This window comes from Podarcis melisellensis (genome assembly GCF_964234715.1).
Source record: "Podarcis melisellensis genome assembly, chromosome: 7".
NCBI classification, from domain to species: domain Eukaryota; kingdom Metazoa; phylum Chordata; class Lepidosauria; order Squamata; family Lacertidae; genus Podarcis; species Podarcis melisellensis.
The window spans coordinates 76431833-76448720 of record NC_138539.1 but is presented as its reverse complement, the minus strand read 5'-3'; the positions used below and the strand labels follow the sequence as shown (position 1 = coordinate 76448720).

At 44.6% G+C, this 16888-nt stretch overlaps 1 protein-coding gene across 2 annotated transcripts in view; it reads left to right on the top strand.

Annotated features, from left to right (window-relative positions):
* ANKH (ANKH inorganic pyrophosphate transport regulator) overlaps nucleotides 1-16888 on the top strand; it is a 128811-nt gene that overhangs the window by 69268 nt on the left and 42655 nt on the right. For both annotated transcript variants that reach the window (XM_081919127.1, XM_081919128.1), the window contains exon 2: nucleotides 15448-15664. In XM_081919127.1, coding sequence (XP_081775253.1) covers nucleotides 15448-15664 — 217 coding nt within the window. The remainder of the gene's footprint in view (nucleotides 1-15447; nucleotides 15665-16888) is intronic.

Here is a 16888-nt window from a genome sequence, read left to right as displayed (position 1 = left end):
GCACAAATGTAATTATTTTGTTTGGCATGCCATAGTATCAAATCTTGATGGAGGCAATTAAGTGCTTTCTTAAGTACTACGAAGCCAATACTTCGTATTCCTTGGATTATCATTGAAACTAGGTTCAGCTTCCAACGGGTCCATCAGTGGAAAGTTGAGCACATGGTTAAGATGGTGGTTACGGTACAAGAAGGAAGAGGCAGGGTCCCCCCCAGCAGGAACTCACCGGAACTCAGTTCCGGCTCCTCTCAGGCCATTATAAAAGAACACAGGAGATGATCGATCATGGTGAGTTCTGGCACTTCATTTTCCAGAAACATAGCACTGGGAAGAGGTACTTATAGCACAAATCCATAATTTAAATGTTTTACTTAAGCTGTGGCAGACCTGTCGTTAATTACAGAGTTCCTTTTGAAGGCCTTTTCCTAAAAGGAAATTTCCTAAAGGAAATTTAAGGTGTTTCCAAAGCAATTGCCATATCTTCCCTTGGTGGGTCCTCTTCCCTTGCTTTCTTCAAGTTGTCAAACTTGGGCACTTGCTCTGGACACAAAATAGGCACTAAAGATGATGTACGATTGTTACACGTATTAGAATAATGCTACACCCTGGAATATTTTATTTTCCGTGTGGAATGGTTAATAAGGGTGTTGATAAAATAACAGATGAAAAGCCAAATGGGTGCCAGTTTTCTCAGAGGGTTAGTGAAGACAGCAGAGTGGCACAACAATACAAGTAATGCGTTCTTCATGCCATAAACCACTAAAATAAAAAATAAAACAACAATTTGTGCCCGTCAGACTGCTTGCCCCAGCCACTCTGGGTAGCTTCCAACAGAATAGAACGAGGCAACAGCTGAAAACACGCAGCAGGCTATAGCAGTATATCTGAACAGTGCTAATTTAGTCTTCTTTGGCGATCCCTCATAGCCGAGTAAGATTGTCTTCCATAAACATGGTTTTAACAAGGAGTCTGTAAGTGACTGTGGTGGTCAGTTCTGGATCCACACGTCCTTCCACAGTGGGGACATAGGTTTCTGGGCAGGAGTTGATCACGGTGAGGGTTTGCCAAGCGTGCCTTCCTCTTAGCACGTTTCTCCCTTGCGTCCTGAGTTCGAGTGTCTTCAAAGCCCATTACACCTTTGCTAAAGGCTGTTCTCCGATTGGAGCGCTCGCAGACCAGTGTTTCCCAGTAGTCCCAGATACTCTGGGTAGCTTCCAACAGAATAGAACAAAGCAACAGCTGAAAACATACAGTAGGCTAGAGTAGTGTATCTGAACAGCGAGAGCTCAGTAGTAGTTCCAGGAAAGGTCCGAATTTAGTAGTAGTTCCTGGTGGCGTGTATGTGTATAGATTTGGAGGCCTGACCCAGAAAAAGGACACAAGTAATTGTATCCATGCTCTCTATTAAGAGCACTATTAAGCTCTCTTTGTAGCCTTAGGCAAGTCATTATCTCTTGACGAAGTCTGTTTCACAGGGTTATCATGAGGATAACACATCATTCAGGCAACCCAGTACCATGCCTGTATTAAGTAGGGATGGAAGGATCTGTCAGTTTCAGTTATCTCAGTCTCTCTTTTTTTCAGTGTTAAATTCAGTTTGATGCCTTTCTGCAGCAATTTGTGATTTATTTATTTTTTAAAAAGATCCTCATGAAAATTCTCCAGCATTTGTTTGATTTTTCTCCTACTAAACACATTTTTTGTCTGTGGTTTTGACTAACGTACACAATTTTTTTAAAAAAATAAATAATTTTTTTGCTGATGTAATGCATTTTGTATGTTACTTTCAGTGCACGTTTTCTCCTAAAATATGCATTTTTAGAAATTGGTTGGAGAACTGGAGTGCAAAATTTGGATGTGTGCAAATTTTGAACGATGGCTATTCTTCAGTTCTCATAGTGTTTCAAAAAGTATTTGATAGCTGACGGCTTTAAATGCAACTTGGATTTAATTTCCCCTCCATCCCTACTCTGAAGTAAGTCCTACTATGCTTTGTAGGGCCTTCTTTCAGGTAAATGTGGTGAAGATTGCAATCTGAGTTTATTACTAGAGGGACAGGATTTGAATGAAACTAATATTTAAAATATTAGTTGTCATTTAATAGTAATGCTCTCTGCGCATTCTCTTGGCGGAAATAGAAACCATTATTCATAACTACAGTCTGTTCCATCAATGTGTTCTTTAGACTCCGTAAATGCTTAGTTTAATGATTTCCTCTTAGTTTTGATTTATGGTCTAAAAGAAAATCTTGCAGGGCAATATCTCTGGATGTTTGAAGATTTGTTACAGTACAGTGGTACCTCGGGTTAAGAACTTAATTTGTTCTGGAGGTCTGTTATTAACCTGAAACTGTTCTTAACCTGAAGCACCACTTTAGCTAATGGGGCCTCCCGCTGTCGCCGCGCTGCCAGAACACAATTTCTGTTCTCATCCTGAAGTAAAGTTCTTAACCCAAGGTAATATTTCTGGGTTAGCGGAGTCTGTAACCTGAAGCGTATGTAACCCGAGGTACCACTGTATAGTTTTAATCATGCATTTCTGCTAAAAGTGTGTGAGAGTTTGAATAAAGAACTCACAGGGACAGTGTACTAAATTGGTGCATAGAACATACAATTCAGAAGCTGAAAAGCTGACATTTCAGTGTCAGCTATCGGACGCAATTATTGTGCTACTTGCTAGACGTTTGCTTATTAAACCAGTCATGCAACATCCTTTAGCAATGTGGAATAGATAGTTCAGGTCAACCTGTACCCCTCATGAATGAATGAAATATTTACACTGAGTGCTGCATAGAGAGGCTTAATTTCCTGTTTGATTTATGGAATTAGGTTGCCGAGAAGGATTAGACAGGTAGACTGCAAACTCCGGTTTCATCATCCTAGCAAATATATATTGTCAGGAAAACCATTTTGCCTTGTGCTTAGATTTCCAGATGAGTTTGGCTTGTTTCCGTTTGTTTGTGAGCAGTCTTAGATTGTGCATTATGATAAATGCAAGTTTGGGGTAGAAATTTGCAACAGAGAGCATGCAAACACACCTTTGGCTTTAGCCAATAGTGTCTTTGCACTAGCAGGAAACACTTCCGGTTGCACAAGGCAAGACACCCATTTTTGTTGATTCTCACACTGCCCAGCACAACTTGTCTGAAAGCTGCTTCTGGCGTTTGGGGGACCTTCTAGAGCTGGCATGGGGGGGCTAAATTAAATAGGGCATTGGCAAAATCGGGTGCCTCACCTTGTGTGATTGGAAGCAAATCCTGCAGCACAGAACCACATGGAATACAACTGGTACTGCCTATCCCTCCCCTCCCCACTTGTCCTTCCATATATTCAAGACCACAACCTTGCAGGGAAACTACTATGAATCATCTGCTGGGCAACAGTAATCATATCTCTTATTGAAGGTTCTTCACACCATGGAGAGCGTACAGCTGCTTACATAGAGCTATGCAATGATAAATATTGTGTCTTAAGAGAAACCAGGTGTAGCACTTGCAAGTCTGAGCACCTCTTAATGCTCTCTTCATTTTCTCTCTTTCCCCTGGTCTTCCTCCTTAGCTCAAGAATGCAAGGCCTTTGCATGGACAGTTCCATAGATAAAACAAGCACATAAATTTATTGCTGTCCTTTCCTCCATTTTCCTCACATTTCCTCAAAGAGCAGTTTTACGGCAGTTACCCAGCAATCAAGCAGTGCTTCTTTTTCATGGCACCTCGTTCTTAGTGCATGAACCGATGGAATAAAACATGGGCATTTCACATGCTTGACGGCTGGAAAAGGGGGTGGGGGGTGGGCGAGATGCACACAATGGCCTGGAACGCAACCCCCACAGAAATTGGGAGTTGCTTGTACCACGCTGAAATGTTTAGATGTTTCTTTGATTGCCCTTGAATCTTCCTGCCACACTTGCCATCCTCTTCTGCAGTGTGGTGCGCCGCGCTCTTGGAGAACCACTGACCAAGACCAGGCATGTCCAACGCCCAAGAGACTGTGATCTACTCCCAGTATTAAATAACTGGCAGTGATCTACCCATTGTCATTGGAGAGAGGAGGAGCATGCGTGGGGTGGGTGGATTGCCCAGTTGTTGACCTTTTTTTTAGGAGGGAAGTGCCCAGAGTTTTTAGGGGGGAGGATTGCACAGAATTTTTTAGCCTTTTCCCTGTAATTTTTTGTACACGGTAAGGATCCCGTGATCTACCGGGATCAGCCGGGGATCTGCTGGTAGATCACAATCTACTGGTTGGACATCCCTGACCTAGGCCAATGACGCCTACACCAGCTTTTCCGAACCTGCTGTCTTCCAGATGTTTTGGAACACAACTCTGACCATTCCAGACTCTACTGGTTGGATGGACATCCCTGACCTAGGCCAATGACGCCCACACCAGCTTTTCCCAACCTGCTGTCTTCCAGATGTTTTGGAGCACAACTCCGACCATTCCAGACTGTTGGCCCTATTGGCTGAGACTGTAAGGAATTGTTCTCCAGAACATTAGGAAAACATCAGGTTGGAGAAGGCTGGTCTACACTGACAGGCAGCCCCTCTCCTAAGATTTCAGGCAGGAAACTATCTGGAGATGCCAGGAACTGAACATGGGGCTTTTTGCAGGAAAACTCATACTTGGTCGGCAACCAACCCTTTCCTCGATTCGCCTATAAATTGCCCACCCACAGACACATTTTTGTGCAACCTCTTGCCCTCTTAAAAAACCCCTGTGTTTTTCAGCCTGATGTGATGATATATATATATATATACACATACACACACACACACACACACACACACACACGCAGGGTGAAAGCTTAGAAGCAGAGGGGAAAGCAAAACAAAAAAACCTGAAAGGATAATTTATTGTCTCTGTCTGTTTTGATGCAGTTGATGCTTTGACCACTTGGAAACGATGAGCTGGGGAATATGCGACCTCTAATCCCTCGCTCACAAATACTAAGACATGAACTAATCTTGCGGCTCCACAGTCTCTCACTCTTAACAAAACTTCTTTGTACAACCAGTAGTGGACAAACTGCTGCTTTTCTGCTTTTTCCTACACTAGCTAAACAAAAATCAAAGGCCACAGAAGTGTCTCAGGGAAAACACCGGAGCATTGCTAGTGAGTCAGAAGTGGAGGAAAATCAATCTCTAAGAGCAGTTATAATAATATTGCTAGAGCAAGACTGGCTGAGCCAGTTAAGGAGAATGGCTAATTGCTCTTGCAGCCATGTCAGATGATCGCATCGGTATATCCAGTTATAAAGATTTAGAACAAGGTTAGCTGAGAGTTGGAAGATATAGTCCCAATCATTCCTATTTAAGGAACTCTACCCAACTCCTGCCAACCTAGCAGTTCGAAAGCACGTCAAAGTGCAAGTAGATAAAAAGGGACCGCTCTGGCGGAAAGGTAAACGGTGTTTCCATGTGCTGCTCTGGCCACATGACCTGGAAGCTGTACGTCTGCTCCCTCGGCCAATAATGCAAGATGAGTGTCGCAACCCCAGAGTTGGTTACGACTGGACCTAATGGTCAGGGGTCCCTTTACCTTACCTTTACCCATAATAAATATTACACGTGGTGTCTGTCCATATATTTTGTGAATATAGAATTGTATGTCTGAGCCAACTTTTCACCAGTCCTTCCTTTTAGATTAAAAAAAGAGAGAGTGTTTGCTTTGAAGGAGAGAAAAGGGGAAGAGCTTCTTCTCAAAGAGGCAAAGATCAATATCATGTTTGCTTTTGACAGCAGGAAACGGAACCTAATGAGGGAAATGTTCTGTGGAAAGATATTATGCACAGTACCTACCAACCCTGTGGCCTGGAATTTGGCACTCCTATCGTTTTTGTAGTGCTAGATAGGGTTGTCATATTCTGAAGAGCAAAAAAGAGGACACATTTGCCAACTTCTACTTTTAATTATGGATTGCTATGACAACACTCATTTAAATACCCATGAAAAAGAGGATGAGCCCTGGAAAAAGAGTTCATATGGCAACCCTAAGTAGGCATTGAAAACAGTGGGTTCATCTACTGGGGTGTCATACACCAGTGCTTCTCAAACTATCTGATGTGGCGAACCAGCAATTTCCCCCCTACCATGTGCAAGGGAACAGTACCATATTTGGTCCCTGAAGTATACCACCCAAGCTAGGTTGTGGTAGAGTTGCCACGGTCTGCTAGCCAACTGGCACCAGTCTGTAGCCCACCACTTTGAAAAACACTGCCATACATAGCTGGTGGGCTCTGTTTAGCTTGGCGGGAGATGAGTTGTACAGGGCTGATCTGTTCCCAAGCACAATGACCCCTTTCCAGCAGTTTGCGCAATAAGAATCTTTTGTTACACAAGAGACGTGCTCTGTATATTAATTTTATTACTGATTATTCAATAAGATGAACTATTGCACCTGATTTCTACAAATCGTGGCATCCATCCTGATCTGTCACTTGATTTCTCCTCTCTCCAGTTGTCCACAGAAGACATCTGGGCAGCTTTGGTCTTGGGTGTTGGTGGAATAGCTTACAATGGAGGAAGGAACATAGACACCCACACAATGTAGTTTGTTGTTCTACTCCCTGGGCTTCTTCTGGTTGACTATCCTGGTTGTGTCATTAAGCTTCCAGTTCAGCTGTACGGCACCTGTTGTCTCCATTTGAGACTTTATTTATAATATTATTGCTCTTTCATAAAAACCACAGCCTAGTCCGTGGGTGTAGTGTACTCGGTTGAAAAAGGTTTCTAAAGTTCAGCAATAGTCTGGAGGTTTAATAAACTTGAGACGTCTGCTAGAAAAAGTATACAGAAAAGTGATCGTGGGTGATTAAAAATAGTCTTAAAAGTACGAGGTGGCATCACGATAGACTAGCAAAAAATTTCAGAGCTTGTAAACATGTTCTAGGATTTTTAGTTAAATAACCATTAACACTGTGCACCCTCTTTTCACAAGGGAAATTCATTCTATGGGATTTGTTTTATTTCCTAATAATTTAGGACATTTGAGGGAGCTTATTTCCCAATAAGTTAGGACATGTGAGAGAGCGTATTTCGCCAGCTGTGGACTAGACGTACCTGGGACCATGAAGGAGGTTCAAGAGACCCTAGGAAGAGTGAGAAGATTATCAATGATACCAAAAGATGCTGAACTAGATTGGGCTTTTGCCTGGACCCACAGAATGATTCTTATATTCTTTCTTGGGAGTTCATTAATCAACTAGTGATGGTTTTGTTAGCTGGAACAATTCCCCCCACAATGATAATGAACCAAAGTTTAACTCCTGCTTTGAGTTGCTGTTGTATAAGGTAGCTTGGTAGCATCTTCGACAAAGTTAGTTCATAGACATTTCACAAAGGATTGCGGTGTTTTGGTCAGACTGTGTCTCCTGAAAGGCCACATTTGAGTGGAGTCAAGTAAAAGGTAAAGGACCCCTGGATGGCTAAGTCCAGTCAAAGGTAACTATGGGGTTGTGGTGCTCATCTCACTTTCAGGCCGAGTGAGCCGGCATTTGTCCACAGAGAGCTTTCCGGGTCATGCGGCCAACATGACTTAACTGCTTCTGGCACAATGGAACACCGTGATGGAAACCAGAGCGCATGGAAACGCTGTTTACCTTCCTGTCGCAGCAGTGCCTATTTATCTACTTGCACAGGGGAGTTTTTGAACTGCTAGATTGGCAGGAGCTGGGACAGAGAAGCGGGAGCTCACCCCGTCGCAGGGATTCAAACCGCCAACCTTCTGATAGCTAAGCCCAAGAGGCTCAGTGCTTTAGACCAAAGCACCACCTGCGGCCGAATAGTGGAGTCAACACACCAGTGCAGCAACCCCAATTCCAATGCAGGTGCAGTAGAAGCTGTTAAAAACTTCTGCACCAGTATCTGCCTTGTGATCCATCTGTAACCAACGCTTACACCATGCAGGGATATCTTCTGTAGTGAAAGACCACAATTCAGGGCTTGTGCATGCAGAAGGTCCCAGATTCAATCGCTGACATCTCCGGTTAAGAAGGGTCAGGTAGCAGATGACACTGAAGGCCACTGGCTGAGACTATGGTGAGCCATTGCCAATCAGAGTACGCAATACTGGATAAATTATCTGACCTAATGTAAGGTAGCTTTTTATACACACACCAGGGCAAGATGATGCCCCCAGAGCGCTGAATCTTAAGGAAAATGTAGACAGTTCTTCTGCAGCACCCTTCCCCAAACTTGGTGCTATTCGGGTGTTGTTGGACTACAACTCCTATCATCTTTGCCCATGTTTTCTGGAGTTGACGGGGTCCAACAACCTCTAGAACAGCCTTTCTCAACCTGTGGGTCCCCAGACGTTGTTGAACTGCAACACCCATCACCCCTAGCTAGCATGGCCAGAGCTCAGGGATGATGGGAGTTGTAGTCCAACAACATCTGGGGACCCACAGGCTGAGAACCACTGCTCTAGATGGTACCATATTAGGCAGGGTTGCTCTACAGCAGGAGTAGGCAACCTAAGGCCCAGGGGCCAGATCCGGCCCAATCGCCTTCTCAATCCAGCCTGTGGATGGTCTGGGAATCAGCGTGTTTTTACATGAGTACAATGTGTGCTTTTATTTAAAATACATCTCTGGGTTATTTGTGGGGCATAGGAATTCCTTCATTTTTTCCTTCAAAATATAGTCCAGCCCCCCACAAGGTCTGAGGGACAGTGGACCAGCCCCCTGCTGAAAAAGGTTGCTGACCCCCCTGCTCTACTGCATCTCCTTGGGTCTTCCTGGAAAGGGGACCCTTTTCTTGTTCTCCATCATGCTGGATTAAGGCTCTTCAGCTTTTTTGCTACAGAAAACTTGACTTGTCATAAATAAGCCCTCTTCCATTTTATTATGCTTTGGATCAAAGGATGTTCTTCAAACTTACTCATTGCATTGGGATAATATTTTATTTTGGGCAATCGCGGAGGAAGATGTTTGTCACATAAATTCTTCCTGGCACACAAGTATTCTCCTGCTGGCTGGCTGGCTGGCTGGGCACTCTTCCCAGACAATAACTGTTCAGTTTCTTTAACCTGTGTCATTGAATTATTTTGCAAAACTCAATCTGGGTACTGACACTTGTTTTTCGTGACAGTGTATAGAAAAACTAAGAAGTGAAAAGGAGGGTGGGGGAAAGTAAGCATTGCTTTATTATTATCTTTTTAATTAACAGATGAACTAAACTGTGGGGCTAATTTTAATCGGCGAGGTTGTGAATTATGGGCAAATTTGCTCCTAAGAGTTTGTGTGGTGTAGGGGTTGGAGTCTCAAACTAGATGACAATGTGCAGCTTGCTCTCTCACAGCCTAACTTGCCTTACAGGGTTGTTGGGAGGATAAGATAGGTAAGAAAAGCAATTTGACCAGATCCTTCCATCATCTGAGACATTTTGGAGATGGGTATCTGTATGTGTTGCAAAATATGATCTGAAGCTCAACATAAAAAAAGAGAAGATCATGGCAACTGTTCCCATTACCTCCTGGCAAATAGAAGGGGAAGAAATGGAGGCAGTGAGAGATTTTACTTTCTTGGGCTCCATGATCACTGCAGATGGTGACAGCAGCCACAAAATTAAAAGACGCCAGCTTCTTGGGAGAAAAGCAATGACAAACCTAGACAGCATCTTAAAAAGTAGAGACATCTCCTTGCCAACAAAGGTCCGTATAGTTAAAGCTGTGGTTTTCCCAGTAGTGATGTATAGAAGTGAAAGCTGGACCATAAAGAAGGCTGATCGCCGAAGAATTGATGCTTTTGAATTATGGTGCTGGAGGAGACTCTTGAGAGTCCCATGGACTGCAAGAAGATCAAACCTCTCCATTCTTAAGGAAATCAGCCCTGAGTGCTCACTGGAAGGACAGATCGTGAAGCTGAGGCTCCAATACTTTGGCCACCTCATGAGAAGAGAAGACTCCCTGGAAAAGATCCTGATGTTGGGAAAGATGGAGGGCACAAAGAGAAGGGGACGACAGAGGATGAGATGGTTGGATAGTGTTCTCGAAGCTACAAACATGAGTTTGACCAAGCTGCGGGAGGCAGTGGAAGACAGGAGTGCCTGGCGTGCTCTGGTCCATGGGGTCACGAAGAGTCGGACACGACTAAACGACTAAACAACAACAACATCATCTGTATGTGTACTCATGTGTACCCAAACTCTTGGTTTTGCTTCTTTGCTTCTGCCATTGTCTCTCTGTCATTTCATCAGCCTCTTTTCTTTTTTGGTGTCTTTTTGAAGACAACTTATATTTGCCCAAGGTGTTGAGAATGTACTGTTTGCTGTGCAGTCTGGGCGACAGCATAGAAGTCACTTTGACCCACAATGGTTGCTCAGGGTTGAATTTTCTTTTATTGCTGTCATTCTAGTACTTCCGGGCTTCCGGAGGTGGGGCAGGTTTTAACCAGCATCTAACTAGTCCTGCTTGCTCTGATCTTGGCCCTGGTTAAACCATGGTCCTACCCTGAAAACTGACTGAATACAGAAAAGAGGAAAGTGGGATGCCAGAAGCAACATTCAACCAGGGTATTCTGGAGCTACAAAGCGCATTAACTGTGTATTTTTTTTTGTGAGGGTTCTGCTTGTACAGTCATACCTCGGGTTACAGACGCTTCAGGTTGCGCGCTTTCGGGTTGCACACTGCGCCAAACCTGGAAGTACCGGAACGGGTTACTTCCGGGTTTCGGCGCTCGCACATGCGCAGAAGCACTAAATCGCGCTTTGTGCATGCGCTGAATCGCAACCCATGTGTGCACAGACGCGGCGCTGAGAGTTGCAAACGCTGCGGATTGCAAACGTACCTCCTGCACGGATCACGTTCGCAACCCGAGCGTCCATTGCATGTGTATTTTTGAGTGTACATGTGGCTTCTAAGAGTTACTTAGGGCGATACCTACCCAGGTATCAAAAATTTGGGGAGCACCAAATCAGTGTTCGAAATTAGCCAGGTGCCAGGCTCATTTAGCACCTGGCTATCAGCTACTTGCGACACAATCAGAATGAATTTCAGGAACCCAAATGCTTTTACCATGCAGCCTGAGCAGGAGCACTGAACAGTTGTGAAGGCTATCTCTGCATTATGAATGGTCCGTATTCCCATTGAGAAAAAGAGGTAAAAACAGGCCGAACCTTTCTTCTTTAACTTCTCAAAGCTCGTAACCTAGCTCAAGGTTGTCCTCTGGACTAGCCAGATTTTTAACTCAGAATCAATCACAGTAAGTCCATCATTTGAAAAATAAAACTTTAGAGCCATCTTGCCACAAAATACTGTATTTTTTGCTCTATAAGACTCACTTTTCCCTTCCTAAAAAGTAAGGGAAAATGTGTGTGTGCATCTTATGGAGCGAATGCAGGCTGCGCAGCTATCCCAGAAGCCAGAACAGCAAGAGGGATTGCTGCTTTCACTGCACAGCGATCCCTCTTGCTGTTCTGGCTTCTGAGATTCATATTTTTTCTTCTTCTTGTTTTCCTCCTCCAAAAACTAGGTGCGTCTTGTGGTCTGGTGCGTCTTATAGACTGAAAAATACAGCAGCAACTAGACATTCTGTTTTGGCGACTGTAACCATGTTTTAAGGAGCCATTTGGCGCCTAGCTTACATATTTGAGTTTCTGATATTGCCACTGATTTTTATAGCCTGAAAGCATACCAGTGAACGTTTGAGCACCCGGATTTATTAGCTCTTCTTCTTTGGCTTTAAAAAAGGGAAAGGCTGAGCCAATTAGTCAAAACATTAGGTTTGTCTGGAGGGAGTAATTAAGCTCGACAACCAACCTTCACAGAAGAGCTTTCCACCCCTTCCTTCCCCCTTTTTTTTGCGGTGGTCATCCATGGGGATGCCACCCTTGGCATGATGTCATTGTTTTTACAGTGCCAGCTCTCCAGTGATTCAACCCGTCAGCTATTCCTTCTTAGTGGAACAACTGGAGTGAGACGTTCTCTCACTATGAGTTCTTAGCAAAAGAAGAGCTCTGGCAGACCAGACCAAGGATTCATCTAGAGCAGTACATTGATTCCCTGTAGTCACACATATAATTCTGGGGAGCTTATAAGCAAGGTTTATATGCTGCCTCTGAACAGGGTGGTTCTGTTTAGCCAACGTGGCTAGCAACCATTTTTAAATCCATTTATGCTACTGGCCCATTGACACCTGCTGTAGCAGTGAATTCCATAAGTTAGGTTTTTTTTGCAGAGTGACTCAACTCCTATCACCTGTCCATGGACGCTCAAGGAATATGACTTCACTTGCAAATTGACTTGATACACCTCCCAGACTCATCAGAACATAATTACCCTTCAGGGTTTATGTTTCTCCAAATTTGGTAATACAGTTGTCAGCTCAGAAAAGTAACAAAAAGCGTTAGAATGCATATTTTAGATGCTTTTTGAAATGCATACATGGAGATAAAATATGTATTTAAATAAGAATTTAGGTAGGAATTCTTTTGGAGGGGAAAAAATGGCCACTGATTAATACAGACACTTGGATAGAGCACATTTATGAATAAAATGGACCCACACTCAAAATAGATAGATTTGTCTATACCCGTTTAAATGTGTACCTCTCAGGGGAAGGGGAAAGAGAAAAAAATTGTACCCACCACCTGTAATTTACTGAACCTCAGTCATATCGCCCTACCCGCCGTACCTTTTCTGTAAGTACTGTATTTTTCTGTGTGTAACACGCCCCCTATTTTTTAGGGACTCTAAATTTAGAAAATGGGGGGAGATTGCCCAGAGTTGTTGAGCTTTGGGGGGGAGGGGATTGCCCAGAGTTGTTGACCTATTTTTTTTGGGGGGGATGGCAGAAATCACTCACCCAGTGAACTACCACACACAACCGCTTGCGTCAACAAGGCAACCTAGCGTCTTGTTCGCTTGCCGCCATCAGCTGCCGAACGCCCTCCCAATTGCCGCAACGGCAGCCAATAGACAGCAGCCCATGCCGCAGCCACCAATCACCTTCCCAGTCGCCACTGACACTCTCCAGCTTGTTGCTAAAATTATTCGCCTGTCCCACTGTGGCACTACTCATGTATAAGACACCCCAAAAATTTATAACCTCGTTTTGGGGTAAAAAAAACCCTCGTCTTATACATGGAAAAATACGGTACTTTTTAGTGTTTCTTAGTAGAAAAGATACTCAGACTTTCCCCTGCCTTCTTGGAAGTTGCTGCATGCTAACTTTTTTTTGGAAAATTAGGGCAGCCAGAGGTGAAAGAAGCGCTGTCTCTGCTGGAGTTCTCCTTTGTACAGTCACCACCAAATTGCACTTGCTTCTTTCTTCCATTACATCATGGGTTTTCTCCTTCTCTGTACGGTGACACTGCTCCTGTGGCTGTTGGCAAAAACATAGTTATTAGATGGTAATTTTCCTGAGATGCTCTCCGCTGTAGACTTCTTCAATCATTCTTCTATTTAGGCAATTGGAAACTGAAAAGACTATCTCGGATACAGTGTCAGGCTGCCGTCCTGTTGGTGATAAAATCCCTTTTCTCTGTGTGTATGCTTTGACATGGAATCAAATTGCCGACAGGATGGGAATACATGTCCCGGTAAAGTGAGCGTACTAAGATACACAGCTTTGTTAGGAAATGTCAAGAGGAATGTTAGGACACAGAGCAGAAAAAGTGCTGTCACGGTGCAACCCTATATATAAAGGTAAAGGGACCCCTGACCATTAGGTCCAGTCATGACTGACTCTGGGGTTGCGCACTCATCTCGCTCTATAAGCTGAGGGAGCCGGCGTTTGTCTACAGACAGCTTCCGGGTCATGTGGCTAGCATGATTAAGCCGCTTCTGGCGAACCAGAGCAGCACATGGAAACGCCGTTTACCTTCCCACCGGAGTGGTACCTATTTATCTACTTGCACTTTGATGTGCTTTCGAACTGCTAGGTTGGCAGGAAACCCTATACATAACGGCTCAGAAATAACCCCCCTTGAGTTCAGCGGGACTTGCAAGCAAGTGAAAATAGGTTTACAGCCTAAATACTTCTTTCTTGGGAAGAAAAACTCATAGTATCCATTCATTAGTGGTCGAATGATTAAATGATCATTTATTTTATATCCTTGCTTTACGTTTACAAAATAGAATAAAACATGACTTAGGAGACAATGGAGGAATGTGCCTTTGGAGGTGAAGTCAAAGTTTAATGTATTTGAACAATTAAAGCAATTAGTTAAAATGTGGGGGGAGATTAGCACAAGGTAGAAATCGATACACAGCACAGATGTAGTGTACTTGTTTTATATTAATCCTCATTGATTTTGTTGAGCAGGAAAATGTTCAAAGCATGGTTAAGGGGGACAAACAAATAAAACATTTTGGGCATTTGAGTTTTGCCGCAGAGAAAGGTTGACCGCTTGATAGGATAGTATGAATCTGGGTGTTGTTTAGTATGTGCCAATGTTTGGGTCCTAATTTAAAGTAAAGTAAAGGTACCCCTGCCCGTACGGGCCAGTCTTGACTCTAGAGTTGTGTGCTCATCTCACTCAAGAGGCCGGGAGCCAGTGCTGTCCGCAGACACTTCCAGGTCACGTGACCAGCGTGACGAAGCTGCTCCGGCGAACCGGCACCAGAGCAGCACACAGAAACGCCGTTTACCTTCCCGCTATAAAGCTGTACCTATTTATCTACTTGCACTTAAGGGTGCTTTCGAACTGCTAGGTGGGCAGGAGCTGGGACCGAACGATGGGAGCTCACCCCGCCGCGGGGATTCGAACCGCCGACCATGCGATCGGCAATTCCTAGGCGCTGAGGTTTTATCCACAGCGCCACCCACGTCCCTCCTGGGTCCTAATTTAGCTTTAGTCAAATCTTAGTAGTGCCACATGGGAATGTACATCCCTTCAAAAGTGCAATCTACATATGTCAACAGCTAAAGCCCACTCTGTGTGGGACTCCCCTGAGGCTAACCCAGAAGCTGTAGCTAGCTGAAAATTTGGGAATCAATTGCTCACCAGAGCAGAATAACACCACCAGTTACACCCGCACTGAAAGAATTGCCCCGGCTGTCTATCAGTTACTCAGCTAGGTTCAAGGCAATGGAATTGGTGAATGTAGCCTTATACAGCTTGGGACCAGGATATCTTAAAATATCATTTCATCCCCTACATAGTCAACCAATCACTGTGTCGCACAGGAGAGGGGATCTCACAGATACCATCCTGTCTGGAGATCTGTTTTGAACCATTTTGAAACCAGTCCTTTAGTGTGGTGGCCCCCGTCCTATGGAACACCCTCCCACTTTTTCTGTCATCTTCTCGGTGCCTGCTGAAGACATCCCTCTTTCAACAAACCCCCATCAACAGAGCTTTTTATCCCAGTTTTTTTTTTGTCATTTGTTGCAGTCTGTTCGTGATTTTCTAACAAGATAGAGAATAATTTGACTATCACGTTCTGTTGCCTGGAGTTGGCTTGGCACATCTTAAACCTTTGTATCTCGTTTGCTTTGCTTTCCCTTCAGGCCTTGAACAGAGGTATCGCAGCTGTTAAGGAAGATGCTGTGGAGATGCTGGCCAGCTATGGGTTGGCCTACTCCCTCATGAAGTTCTTCACGGGCCCAATGAGCGACTTCAAGAACGTGGGGCTGGTTTTTGTCAACAGCAAGAGAGACAGAACCAAAGCAGTGTTGTGTATGGTTGTAGCTGGTGCTGTGGCCGCTGTGTTTCACACCTTAATAGGTAAGCCTTCATTCCATTTGCTGAGGGAACAATACTATTTTTTGCTTATACGACTGGTTAATCCATTTCTCCTCTACATCCTAAAACCTGGTCTGCTTATGTGCATATTTCTTGGAAGGAACCGGGGAGACGTTTTGTGGCTAGACTTCTCTGCCTCGACTAGGAGTGGGGAACCCTATGTTTAGGGGTTGATTCCTGCCCTCCAAGCCCCCTCTCTGTGGGTCTTCCCTAGGACATGCACTCCCCACCTACAGCCAGGCCACAACGCTCACCAAACCTTTTCCACATTCCCCAGGGTAGCCTTGCTACAGGGGAATGTGTCTTGTTGGTGTGTGTGTTTCTCGAAACCTCTGTTTTTTGCAGATCTGCAATGTAGCCTCCTGTGCAACGCTCTTTCCACTTTTATATCTGCCCTAACCACATTTGCAACTGTTCCCACCCACCACTGGCACAAAGGATTTCCGTGGCATCTGGTTGGATGCTGTAAGAACAAGATGCTGGATTCGAATGGGCCTCTGGCCTGGTGCAGCACAGCTGTTCTTAAGTGCTTATGATTCATACAAATGTGCGGGAGCTCGTTCCCGGCCACTACATCATTTTCACCTAGGTAAGAGTCCCCCACAAGTCTGAGGGTGAATGGCTCTAAGCAATGAACCTCCTCTACCTGTGAAGGCTCCCGGTTCAATTTACAACCCTGATTCTGCAGACCTAGCCTTTTAAAAAAGGCCTTTGCTTACCGTATTTTTTGCTCCATAAGACCGCACTTTTCCCCTATTAAAATCTAAGGGGAAATGTCTGTGTGTGTTATGGAGCGAATGTGTGGTCCCTGGGGCTGGGGGGGGGGGGACCCGGGCTTCCCCCGCCAGCCCCAACAAGCTCCTGAGCAGCTCTGGGGTAGCCCTCGAAGCCTCCGCAGGGCAACGGAGAGCCTTCATCCCGCTGCCCTGGGGAGGCTTCGCGCGGCTGTCCCTGGCTTTTGCGGAAGGTGAGGGAAGGGACAGAGTGAGGCGCTCTCACTTCCCCCACCTCCCGCAAAAGCCCCCAAGAGCAGCATTTTTTTTTATCCCACCCCCAAAAGTAGGTGCACCTTATGGTCATGTGCGCCTTATGGAGCGAAAAATACGGTAGTTATGTCATTTTCATTGGTTATAAAAGCTATGCTGTGCTGCTTTAGTGCTGCCGGCGTCTGTTGGAACAGGTTGAATACTGTTAGCCTCTTAATTT